The 13433-nt window shown below is 45.1% G+C and overlaps 1 protein-coding gene across 1 annotated transcript; it reads right to left on the bottom strand.

Moving 5' to 3' along the window:
* Window positions 1-1944: 1944 nt before the first annotated feature.
* Window positions 1945-13032, bottom strand: RPLP2 (ribosomal protein, large, P2). Its single transcript, XM_015419033.1, has 5 exons — window positions 12916-13032; window positions 11591-11714; window positions 9408-9455; window positions 2300-2396; window positions 1945-2064 (listed from the first exon to the last, which is right to left on the bottom strand). Exons 2-5 carry the CDS (start codon window positions 11711-11713, stop codon window positions 1988-1990), a joined length of 345 nt encoding a protein of 114 aa, XP_015274519.1. The 5' UTR covers window position 11714; window positions 12916-13032; the 3' UTR covers window positions 1945-1987.
* Window positions 13033-13433: the final 401 nt, after the last annotated feature.

The raw sequence follows: 13433 nt of genomic DNA, 5'->3' as shown, positions 1-13433 counted from the left end.
AAGCAGTGAAGTGGCTAAATTTGCGGATGATACGAAGTTGTTCAGGGTGGTGAAAACCAGTGAGGATTGTGAGGCACTCCAAAGGGATCTGTCAAGGATGGGCAAGTGGGCGTCAACATGGCAAATGGGGTTCAATGTGGCCAAGTGCAAGGTGATGCACATTGGAGCCAAAAATCCTAAATATAAATACACATTGATGGGGAAAACAGATCAGCCAATATAATGCCCCTATATAAATCAATGGTGCGACCTCATTTGGAATACTGTGTGCAGTTCTGGTCACCACACCTTAAAAAGGATATTATAGCTTTGGAAAAAGTGCAGAAAAGGGCAACTCGAATGATAAAAGGGTTGGAACACTTTTCCTATGAGGAGAGGTTAAGGCGCTTAGGGCTCTTTAGCTTGGAGAAACGACGACTGAGGGGTGACATGATTGAGGTTTATAAGATTATGCATGGGAAAGAGCAGGTAGAGAAAGAGGTACTTTTCTCCCATTCTCACAATACAAGAACTTGTGGGCACTCCATGAAATTGCTGAGCGGTCGGGTTAGAACGGATAAAAGTACTTCTTCACCCAAAAAGTGATTCACACATGGAATTCACTGCCACAGGAAGTGGTGGCGGCTACAAGCATGGACGGCTTCAAAAGGGAATTAGATAAGCATATGGAGCAGAGGTCCATCAGTGGCTATTAGCCACAAGGTACAGATAGGGGCTCTGGGGCAAGTGATGCTCTGTCTTCTTGGTGCTTGGGGGGGGGGTCAACAGTGGGAGGGCTTCTAATGTCCTGGCCCTACTGGTGGACCTCCTGATGGCACTGATAGTTCTGGCCACTGTGTGATACAGAGTGTTGGGCTGGATGGGCCTTTGGCCTGATCCAACATTGGCATCTCTTATGTTCTTATGTTAAGTTTATGGTAGTGAAGGGAGGCTTAAAAAGTTTGTGGGTAAATATTTGGTGAACTCTCAGAACCAAATGGGCGGGCAGAAGGACCAGAGGTGTTCTTTAGCTCCTCGGCTTCATATACTTTAGTTCAGAAATAAGCCAATGCTCTTTTTTTCTTCCTCTAAGAAGGCATTAAGCTGCCTGGCCCAGGATCCTCCTCCACACCGCCACCACTAGAGCAACAGAGAAGCACTCTCATTTAATGACGTTTCTGGGCTTGGCAGCTACAGGAAGGCAATGAGGCCTACGGGCAGGGACAATACATATAGACAAACGTTTGAATATTGCTGATTTTCCTAATACCAAACTGAGCATAGGCTAGACTAAGCCCCCCATGGCATATCCAGCAAACTTTAATAAAGTGGTAGACGGTTTTGCAATTTCATTCGTAACTAACATCGTTTGTGGAACTGCACCTTTAATTTCTTTGGGCTTCTATATATAAATGACCCTGTCTAAAAGCTACCCAGAAGCCATACAATGTCATGATTAGGTCATATTTCTTTCCATCTCACACTTTGTTCTCCTTTTACAACATAAGCATGTATGTTTCATGACAAGGTTACAGCGGCTTTACTACAGAGCCTGACCACCCGTGAGGGAATCGGATTTCATAGGGCAAAACCTTAGCTATAACTGTCTTGAGAAACGATTTCAGAACAGTAGCTGTGCATCCCTTGCAGCCAGGCTAAACAGGAGGTCAGTCCAGCTTTAAGGAAAAACATTTATTTCAACATATGCTTGCGCTGGAATAAGTTCTGCTGGTGTTTAAGATGGTACTGGACTCCCAGTTAATTGTGTTGAAAAATGAAGCTCTGAAGTTAAATTCAGATTTTCTTCCATTGCAGTTATCTCCATTTCCTTGCACAACAGAACTCTGCCGCTTTAACGCAGCTGTGAGCTGCCACTTATGAAGCAAGGCCAGTGGATTCTAAACATTTTATGTAGAAGGAAGCAACAAAGCTTGCACCTAAGTATGGGTCACCGTAAGGCAAAAATCTTTCAATCAAGATTTATTATAGAATAACCCTTAACAAAATTTTAGTCAAACAATCCAAATCCCATATCATCGTCTGATTCTTCCGACTCTTCTTTCTTTTCTTCTTTCTTCTCCTCAGCTGCAAATCGAAGTATATTTAGACAGTTAGGGACAACTCTCAAACAGACTAATTTCATTCTATTTACCACACACTATACAGGCATTCAGAATGCAAAAGCCCACAGTCACTTGAAGTACCTTCAGTTCAAATTTTACTGCACAGTTGAACAACACATGCCATAAAAGTATCAAGTTTCTGTGAAAGGTGAGCTCTGAACACAAAAAAGCAAGGGAGGAATCAATATTATACTTACCAGCAGCAGGTGCAGCGCCTGCAGCAGGAGCAGCGGGGCCTCCAGCGGAGACTGCTACCGCTCCACCTGCCGGCATGCTGGCAAGCTTGCTGTTACCTAGGGGAGATAAAGGAGGAAATGTGACACAGGATGTGTAATTCAGAACCTAACAAAGGTTAGTAAAATGTGAAAAAGAGGGCCAATATTAAAAACTAAATGTAGAAAATACAATCTACATGATTGTATTATATTTATATGGCCATCTTGCCACTCAATTGTGTGACCTCTGAGGAAGGCCTATGCAGGCCGAAACGTGTCAGGTCATGTTTTTTAAGCCCGTGTGTATTGCCATGTTATTTATATATTTGATGTGAATGGGCCCTTATATATGTTTTAAAATTTGTAATTAATAAATACATGTATCTTTTTCTATATATTTTCAACATTTAGTTTTTAATATTGGCCCTCTTTTTCATATTTTACTAACCTTTGTTAGGTTCTGAATTTTGGTGTTAAGATTCAGTTTTTTGCCCTTTCTGTACCTGCACACACGATGTGTAAACATGACCGGTCAAAGGGAAACCAGACTACCAGTGCCAAGCAATGCAGGGTCTCTTAATCTTGAGTTCAGTGAAATGGAAGTAGTCTGGCGTACAATTGTGAAAGACATCCACGATGAATGAATTCTTTCTTACACTTACCATTAGGCCATTTTGAAGAATCAACACTTGTTCAACTCCCCCCCGCATTCCACATCATCTTCCTTCCACAATCTCATTCCATATTCCAATTCCCACCCTGCTTGATTTTTGACCAGGAAAAGAAGAAAAATGATGCACTGTAGCAGGCATGACAGAGGTCAAATAGTACTCAGCAGTCACCTGGCATGTGAGCACCTGTTTGATCTCCGCCAATCCCCACCCTGCTTGATTTTTGACCAGGAAAAGAAGAAAATGATGCACTGTAGCAGGCAAGACAGAGGTCAAATAGTACTCAGCAATCACCTGGCACATGAGCACCTATTTGATCTCTTAACGATCAAGCATCTCAGGCTCTCAATCAAACTCCCAATCGCAGAAATGAATTTTAATTCTAGAAATCAATTTGTAGTGAGGAACACCTACCAGATACCGTAAAAGGACTCATTTATTTTATCAGCCCAGTCTCGTCTTATAGACCATGTTGGTGACTTCTGGCTGTAGGCAGAATATGCATTAGAGTACGTGACATGCTATGAGTGGATGTGGGTGGCTGGGGGAAGAGAGGGACAGAACGATTTGATATAAGAACATAGGAGACGCCAATGTTGGATGAGGCCAATGGCCCATCCAGTCCAACACACTGTCACACAGTGGCCAAAAATACCAGGTGCCATCAGGAGGTCCAGCAGTGGGGCCAGGACACTAGAAGCTGGCCCCCTGTTGCCCCCCCCCCCCGGCACCAAGAATACAGTGCATCACTTGCCCCAGACCGAGAGTTCCTATCTATACCCTGTGGCTATAGCCACTGATGGACCTCTGCTCTTAACATAAGAACATAAGAGAAGCCAATGTTGGATCAGGCCAATGGCACATTCAGTCCAACACTGTCACACAGTGGCCAAAAATACCAGGTGCCATCAGGAGGTCCAGCAGTGGGGCCAGGACACCAGAAGCCCTCCCGCTGCTGCCCCCCCCAAGCACCAAGAATACAGAGCATCCCTTGCCCCAGAGTCCCTATCTATACCTTGTGGCTAATAGCCACCGATGGACCTCTGCCCCATATGCTTATCTAATTCCCTTTTGAAACCATCCATGCTTCAAGGAAACTCCTTGAAATCAGAAGGACAACTCTGCTGGGACTAGTCTATTTCCTATCACGTTACTGTACATTACAGCTATGTACAAAGTTCTCTCACTATGTCAACCAATAACACTTGCTTTGGGATTGCAGTGCCACCACTTACTTTTATACCTTGGAGATATAAATCCATTTCCAATCTGTATCATGATGCCAAATTAAGCAACAGCTGAAACTGTATGACACATCGGGCCTTGGAGATTTTGACTTGCTACTGATTAATGCCTACAATTCCAAGGAAGTTTGCAATATTTCCCTTGTGAGCCCCAAGATTCCCTTAGCTTTCATAAACAAACCAAAGGGGGCAAAACGCCTGTTCTTTGTTTCTGAGAACATTCTGAATTGGTTCTGAAATATGTTTACTTTTCTGGCCACAGAAACACCATGTGACTGCTTACGTATCTATTCCAAGAAAGGGTATATGTTTAATTTCTTGGCTCTGACATTATCATTTAAATGCGTTGACACTTATTTTGAACTTGCACCCAGCCCGCAATTTAGGATTCACTGGCTCTATGGCTCTACCAGTCTTCCTGCAAGAGCTACTGACTGAATGAATCCCTTACAGTGGCAACAGAAGGTGAGTCGGCACAGACAGCTCCTTCCGGCCATCCCTCTCCCCCCAACAGCTGCCAAACATCGCCAGAAAAGCAAGCTCTTCTGAGTTAGAAGGTGTGCAAAATAGGTGACTCCTGGGAGAAGGAAGTGGCTGAATCAATCTTTTTGCATTGTGGGTTAGCAGAGCCTCGATCACTAGCACAGGATCCAACTATCATCGTAACTCAAATGTCTCATTAGTGTTGTTAATTTAATGGTAACTATTCAGCAGCACCAGCTATTTACACAACACCTTGTACTGCAACCCAAAGGGCCAACCCCCTGCTTTGAGGAACATTCAATTTAAACTTTGACACTGGAAGAGAGGGGGGGGGGAACTGTCAAGAATACGGGAATTTCAGCTATAAGAGGTATGTTAGTTTTCCTTTGTCATTTTTTTTTTTCCTCCTACTGCCAGGGAGATAAATTACTGTAGACGCGACCTGGGCATAATGTGCCAGATAATGAACCAAGGCCTGCTTTATTTGACTCTGATCAATATTACCCCTTTGCCAGGACAATGGAGAAGCGGGCGTGCAAGAAATTGGACAGGCAAGGAATTGGAGGTGTCCAGCTTGGAAATGTCAGCGGCTGGAACACATACCAGAAGACTGGAGTAACCAAGATACATCAGGCTGTAGCACTTATTCTCTCAGTCTCTAAAGGTAAAGGCTTCCCTTGCTCGAAAGCCAGTCGAGTCCGACTCTAGGGTTGCGGTGCTCATCTCCGTTTCCAAGCCGAAGAGCCAGCGCTGTCCGAAGACGTTTCTGTGGTCATGTGGCCAGCATGGCTAAACACCAAGGCGCACGGAACGCTGTTACCTTCCCACCGAAGTGGTACCTATTTATCTACTTGCAATTTCGTGCTTTCGAACAGCTAGGTTGGCAGGAGCTGGAACTAGAGACGGGAGCTCACTCCGTCGTGCGGCAGACTCGGGTCTCGAACTGCTGAACTACCGACCTTCCACAGCCTGCAGTTCAGCGTCTTAACCACTTGAGCCACCGCAGCTCCTCTCAGCCTCTAAGGGCACGAGAAAGAGATCAAAGAGGCCATCCTTCCACTACATTTCTACAAGGAACACTCTATGGAGAAGTGTAAGAGCACTGGGGATCCTGAAATGGAGTTGCTAACTTACTGATGTTGAAGTCCAGTGCAACTGCAGAGACCCCTGTACCTCAGAAGTTTGCCAACTATCAAACTTCAGCTGCTATATGCACCATCCTGTTATGCAATTTACCCTATACATGTATCAAATGCTATGCACTGCTTGTGTCTAACCGTGACCAAGCGGTATAGGATTGTGTCAAAGAAGCTTCCGCCTAACAGAATATCAAACTGGAACTCATTGCTTAAAGTGTGCAACTAGGAGCTGTTGTGGCTCAAGTAGTTAAGACGCTGAACTGCAGGCTGTGGAAGGCCGGTAGTTCAGAAGTTCGAGACCCGAGTGTGCCGCAAGACGGAGTGAGCGCCCGTCTCTAGTTCCAGCTCCTGCCAACCTAGCCGCTCGAAAGCAAGAAATTGCAAGTAGATAAATAGGTACCACTTCAGTGGGAAGGTAACAGCGTTCCGTGCGCCTTGGTGTCTAAGTCATGCCGGCCACGTGACATGACCACGGAAACGTCTTTGGACATCGCTGGCTATTCGGCTTTGAAACAAAGATGAGCACAGCAACCCTAGAGTCGGATTCAACTGGTTTTCGAGCAAGGGAACCTTTACCTTTTTATGTAGCTTTAGAAGAAGCGATCCCTCCCTACAATCACAAAAAGCATCTTTAAATCAAGACTTGGCTGCAAAGTGCCCTGACCTGGATAGCCCAGGCAAGCCTGATCTTGTCAGATCTCAAAACCTAAGCAGGGCCAGCCCTGGCTGGTATTTGGATAGGTGACCTCCAAGGAATACCAGGGTCTTGACACAGGAAGGCGATGGCAAGTCACCTCTGAAAATCCCTTGTCTTCAACCCCCCCGAGGGTTCGCCAAAAGTCCGCTTGACTTGATGGCAAAAGACAGACTTGGTTGAAAGGTAAGTTTACAAACCCAAAGGGGAAACTGTTCGGAAGCATGTCGCCGCAAGCTTTAATGATAGTTGCCAGGGGATCCCATTTCTGGAGTTCCTTGTGTGTGTTTAAAGAATACTATCTAAGGAGATGACTGGCTACACCTTAACATGCTGCTCAACCAAGAAAAAAAGTTTACCTACAGTTTCTGTAATCACGTGTAAAGGAAAAGGTACTGTTCCAATAAGAGAGATGAGGGAAATTTTTCTATTCAGTCCTTACTTTCTTTCTCACAACCTGTGTAGCCCCCATAACTTGCCTTACATTATTCTGTTCTCACCTCAAGATTAATGACACACTTACTGGGCACCATATATAGCCCACCATGAGTGAGAACATAACAACGTAAGAGAAGCCAACGTTGGATCAGGACAATGGCCCATCCAGTCCAACACGCTGTCACACAGTGCCAGAAATACCAGGTGCCGTCAGGAGGTCCACCAGTGGGGTCAGGACTCTAGAAGCCCTTCCACTTAGGGGTGTGCAAAAAAATTCGGCCCATTCGGATTCGGTTGAATCGGGCAGAATCAATTTCGGCTGGCAGTAAGACTCCCGCATGTCAGTTTCGTCAGTACAAGCCATTGGGGAGTCTTTGGCCAGCTGAATGTCAATTTCAGCCCCATTATATCCTATGCGCCATTGAAGTCAATGGCAAAAACATAGGGTATATTCTAGGGGGCTGGAGGGGAGGTGGTTGGAGGGAGAGGCTCCAAACTTGCAGGGTAGCTGCTGGAGCCTCTGCCCAAGATACCAGCCACGTTTGAAGAACATTGGACCAGGGGGTCCAATTCTACAGGCCCCCAAACAGGTTGCCCCTATCCCCTCCATTGTTCTCTATGGTGGAAAAAAAGTAACTTTTTTCCCGCAGGGCATGTAAGGCAGAGATGTTCCACGAGGCATTTGACTGAGGACAGCAATGGAACAACATATAGTCTGGCACTTCCATACCCTCCATTCTCCAAAACCTCCCTAGGAGGCTTGTGGAAGCCGAACGTTTTCCGCCATCTTGGAATGGATTGTTGTATTTGTTGATATATGTTCAAGCACTGGAAGAAATCAGCATGGCCCAGGAGCAATGCTCCCTCTAAGCTGTGGAGTCGAGTCTTGTGAGCAAAAATTCTACTTTGTGATTTACTGGCAGTTGTGAGCGAGCGATTTGGCTACTGCATAAATCAGTTTGCTCTGGAGCCCTCCTTCCTGAACCAAGACAAAAATGTGTGAGCTGGAGACTAAAAAACCATGAGCTAGCTCACACTAACTCAGCTTAGAGGGAAGGGAACACTGCCTAGGAGTATGAAGATAAACAAAGGAACCTAACGTCACTGGGGGAAAACAGTAGCACATTTCAAAGGGCTGCAAAAGAACTGAGGGAAACACTTGAAATAAGGTACCTAAATGTTAAGTATTAGCCATGTTAAGGTAGAAAGGGAGGTGAAAGCAGGGAGTGGAGTTATAGATCCAAGAAGAAGACAGGTGGGTATTTCATCAAGTGGGGAAACAGAAGAGGCACTGGAAGTAAACAGGCCGCGTTGTCGGTTTTATCAAGGAAGCAAGAGTCTGCACAGAAGGCCCTGTAAGTAAACAGGCCGCGTCGTCAGTTTTATCAAGGAAGCAAGAGCCTGCACAGAAACTGAAGGAGAATGCAAAGCATCAATCACAGAAGATACGCAAAAGCGTATTAAAGCAGGTGTAGACCAGGGTGGTATAGTAACATTGCTTGGTCAGAAAAATTTAGAAAAGGTTCATAGAACTACTCTGCTAATATATCCATTAAACATTTCAGTTTGCTTTTAAAACTGAGGCGCCTTCCTTTTCACAGCACCATGTTGAGAGCATCCTCCTTATGAACAGAAACAGCAAATGTCCATTTAAGAGGCTTGTAGACCAGGGTGGTATAGTAACATTGCTCGGTCAGAAAAAAATTAGAAAAGGTTCACGGAACTACTCTGCTAATATGTCCATTAAACATTTCCGTTTGCTCTTAAAACTGAGGCGACTTCCTTTTCACAGCACCGTGTTGAGAACATCCTCCTTATGAACAGACACAGCAAATGCCCATTTAAGAGGCGTTCCCAATTTAATATGGTCCACCAGCGAAACCCAGCAGGTACCGGCATTACCCTGTGGGGATTAGGATGGACCCGTTACATTTCAGGCACAACATACTCTTACTGTTATTCATATCTATTCATTACAGGACATGTTCTGAATGGCCACAGAGTTAGTAAAGATTGGCCTCTTGTCAACTTCAACATAGCAAGACGTTGAAAGTTAAGCCTGTAGTAGAGCAGTCATGCTACTGCACCTCTAAATTAGGATGGACCCGTTACATTTCAGGCACAGCATACTCTTACTGTTATTCGTATCTATTCATTACATGACATGTCCTGAATGGCCATAGAGTTAGTAAAGATCGGCCTCTTGTCAACTTCAACATGGGGGGCTTAGCCTCTGAATTTCTTGATTCTCCCCCCCCCCCAACCCCGCTCTCATGAGTTTGTTCAGTGTTTAACCTTAAAAGCCGAATTGAGTAACTATGCAGACTGTAACGGTCCTGGGCTTACAGAACCTTTGTATAAAATTTTAAATGTTTAAGAAAGTTCTTGCAACTACTTTTCTTGTGAAAGTGTTAAAATCATTTGGGCAATGACATCTTCGATGTTTTTCCCATTCAGCTCATTAATGACCTGTAGGAAGCAAACCGAAAGTATTAGAGGACTGTTCTAATAGGGGACTAGCTCAGTATCCCACTCCCTCGATGAAACTGGAAACGTTCATCAACAAATATACAGCAGACACAAATTATAGCGTATGCCTCAATAAAGACTAACCCTGATAAAGACAGGTTATAGCAATTTTAAAAGGACGCAATAAGAGGAAATCTGCTAAGTGACCCAGAGGGCTCACAGATCTTTTAATTATTCAAAACATTGCTGTGCCACCTATTCACCAAAATGGTGTTCCCAAGGCAGTGGACACTAAAATATTTTACATCAAAGCAACATTTAAAGAATATACAACCCACTCCGATCAATAGTCTGGCTGCAGCATTCTGTACCATTTGTAGCTTCCGGAGAGACTTCAAGGGCAGCCCCACATAGAGCACACTGTAGTAATCTAACCAAGGTGTTACCAGAGCATGCTCCACAGTTGTAAGATCTTCTCCCCAGGAAGGGCCACAGCGGGTTCACCAGCCAAAGCAGTTGCTGCCACATGCTCATCCATGAGGAGACCTGAATCTTGGAGTATCCCCCAGGATACAAATCTGCTCCTTTAGGGAACGCGTACTCCATCCAGAACAAGAGGTCTCTCATGTCCTGTGTCAGACCATCCCCCTACCAGTAGCACCCCCATTTTGCCAGTATTCAGTTTAAATCCCCACTATAAATTCTTTTTTTGCTCTTATCCTAAGTAACCCACACATCCCAAGCATAAGGTACCCTAATTCTCACTGACAGCAACAGTATGTCCTCATTTCTCACCAAAGTAAGCCCTTCCTACATTAGTGTTGAATAAGTGGGTCGTGATTGATCATACAACAGTACATTGGCTATTGTGTTTTAGCTGTAATAACGAAGAATTTTTTGCTGCAACCAACGAAGACATTATCTTAGACAGAAGTACAAGAGATAAAGGATTCTACGACGTTTGCAAATTAATTTCTACTACAGCTAATCACTAAACCCAAGAAGGAAGACAGCATTCTATACACATAAGCTGCACCTGTGGCACAATGGCAGCATAGGACATTATGCTGCTCACACAGGGCCAGTTTCCCCCACAAAGATCAACAGATTACAAAACTGTAGCATACTGGGCAACCTCTATGTAAAGCCTTTACAAGAAATCATTCATAGCTTTGGAACTGGATGTCATCAATATGCTGATGACACCCAGCTCTGTTTTTTTCTATACAAATACCTGGTAATATGGTAGATGTCTTAAACTGGTGCCTGCTATGGTTAAATGGCTGAAATTGAACAAACTGAAAGTGACTCCAGACAAGACAGAAGTGATACTGGTTGGAAAGGTGGAAACCTTGAAGGACAATGTGCTTCCCACTTTTGGGGGTGGGGGTCTGCTCGGTTAACAGCCTAGGGATTATATTGGCTCCAGCACTGCTATTGAAGAAAGAAGTTAATGCAACTGCAAATCAAATAACAACCCCCCCCCACTTACTTCAACTCAGTTTGTTGGCCACCAACTTGACAATGGTCAATCTGGCCACCTGGATCCACACCACAGTAACATCAAGACTAGACTATTGTAACACACTCTACATAGGCTTTCCCTTGAAGTCAACTCAGAGTCTAGTTGGTATAGAATGCCCCAGCTCAATTATCATTGGGAGCTAGGCAGAGCATGCACATTACTCCCATTCTGCAGTCATTCCATCAACTGCACATCAGCCATTTAAGCTGGGTACACTCTGGAGCAAGAGACGGGTTGGCAGGTTATGAACTTTAGGGACTTTTGTAAAAAGGTGACTGTCACCAAGGTAACTTAAAAAACCCAAAACGCAATTATAAATTTTTCACTGGCTTACCAAACTGAAATCAGAAAACTGACTAATAATAAATATTCAAACAATTTGATATTAAATGCTTACAATAACCTGTATCCAAATACCTATAAAGAAAATTCTTTTTTTTTTGTACATGGCTGATACATGGATGGACACAAGTTAAGGAAGTTGGGCTTTCTTGCAGTGGTAAGCAGACAAAGCATTCCAAACATTATTCCTCCTGAATGATAAAGCTGTATTTACAGCTAAGGCAAACAAGAACATTTTTTTACCACATTATACATTTATCATTCTCACCTTGTTCATGCGTTCATCATCTGTTTCAATGCCTACACTGTCAAGAATTTTCTTCAGATCTTTTGAACTTGGAGAATCATTGCCTCCAAGAACAGCAAGAAGGTAAGCTGCAATGTAACGCATTCTGGGGGGAAAAGGAGAATTATATTTACACATACACACAGTTAAGTTTAAATTTCACTATGATACCATGTAAAATAAGATCAACTGTATTATTTAACCTTCTCGGGGCATGTACAGGATTAGCTTCAGGATCTGGGATACATTTATACTTAAGAAATAGTCCAAAAACTTCCTGTCATGAGTGCTTCAATTGAATAAGCCCTATATTTTAAGCTCACAAAGCCTCTAGAGGAGACGAGAATCTAAGATCTTGTTGAGGTGTATAATAAATGGCATATACTCTTTGAAAAACCACCAGCTTCCAGATTTTGATTTTTTAATCAGATACCTCTAAATGATACCCAAATGACCCCTCAAAAAGGCTATATAAGTAGATAGATATACATATATGCACACACAGAGTCCACCAAACCCAATTAGTTTGGTGTAGTGGTTAAGTGCGTGGACTCTAATCTGGGAGAACAGGGGTTTGATTCCCCACTCCTCCACTTGCACCTGGCTGGATGACCTTGGGTAAGCCTTAGTTCTGATAAGAGCTGTCCTTGAAAAAGAGTAGTTTCTGTCAGAGCTCTCTCAGCCCCACCTACCTCCCAGGATGTCTGTTGTGGGGAGGGGAAGGGAGAGGAGTTTGGCTTCTCTTATGTTCTTAGGAACTCTAGGTCTGGGGCAAGGGATGCTCTGTCTTCTTGGTGCTTGGAGATGGAGGGTGACAGTGGGAGGGCTTCTAGTGTCCTGGCCCCACTGCTGGACCTCCTGATGGCCCCTGTGTGACAGAGTGTTGGACTGGAGGGGCCATTGGCCTGATCCAACATTGGCTTCTCTTATGGTCTTAGGAACTCTCGGTCTGGGGCAAGGGATGCTCTGTCTTCTTGGTGCTTGGCGGGGAGGGCAACAGTGGGAAGGCTCCTAGTGTCCTGGCCGCACTGCCGGTGGGCCTCCTGATGGCCCCTGGTGTTTCTGGCCACTGTGTGACACAGAGTGTTGGACTGGAGGGGCCACTGGTCTGATCCAACATTGGCTTCTCTTATGTTCTTATAAGAGGGAACTGGACAAGCATATGGAGCAGAGGCCGTTAGCCACAAGGTACAGATAGGGACTCATAGACTGGGGCCAGGGATGCAACTGTATTCTTGGTGCTTGGAGGTGGGGGATGTCAGTGGGAGGGCTCCTAGTGTCCTGGCCCCACTGCTGGTGGGCCTCCCTTCGACGAGTCTGGGGGGGGGACGATGGCCTCCTCGCCGTGCCCTCGCTGCAGCCGCCTCAGCGCCGAAAGGAAGAGGCGGAGTCCGCCGCGTGGATTCGGCCCCGGACGCTCCAGCAATCGGCGCGGGGATTGGGCGGAAAGGACAAGCCAATCAGAAGCCGGGTTGTTCAGAAGCGCTTCTTCCGCCCCGCCCTCGTTCTGTCGCTTGAGGTGAAGAAGGCCGAGCAGTGTTCCCCCTAAACTGAGTCTGCGTGAGCCGGATGACAGTTTTTTTTAAAGCCTCCGGCTCACGCATGTCTGTCTCGGATCAGGAAGGAGGGGGCTCCAGAGCAAACTCATTGATGCAGCGGCCGAATGGCTCGCTCCCAACTTTAATGCCCAGTAAGCAGTTCGAAAGCAAGAAATTGCAAGTAGATAAATAGGTACTACTTCGGTGGGAAGGTAACAGCGTTCCGTGCGCCTTGGTGTTTAGTCATGCCGGCCACATGACCACGGAAAAAGTCTTCGGACAGCGCT

The sequence above is a fragment of the Gekko japonicus genome, unplaced genomic scaffold, assembly GCF_001447785.1.
Source record: "Gekko japonicus isolate JY-2015 unplaced genomic scaffold, Gekko_japonicus_V1.1 scaffold4740, whole genome shotgun sequence".
In the NCBI taxonomy this organism is placed as follows: domain Eukaryota; kingdom Metazoa; phylum Chordata; class Lepidosauria; order Squamata; family Gekkonidae; genus Gekko; species Gekko japonicus.
This window is presented reverse-complemented; position numbering and strand designations above follow the sequence as displayed.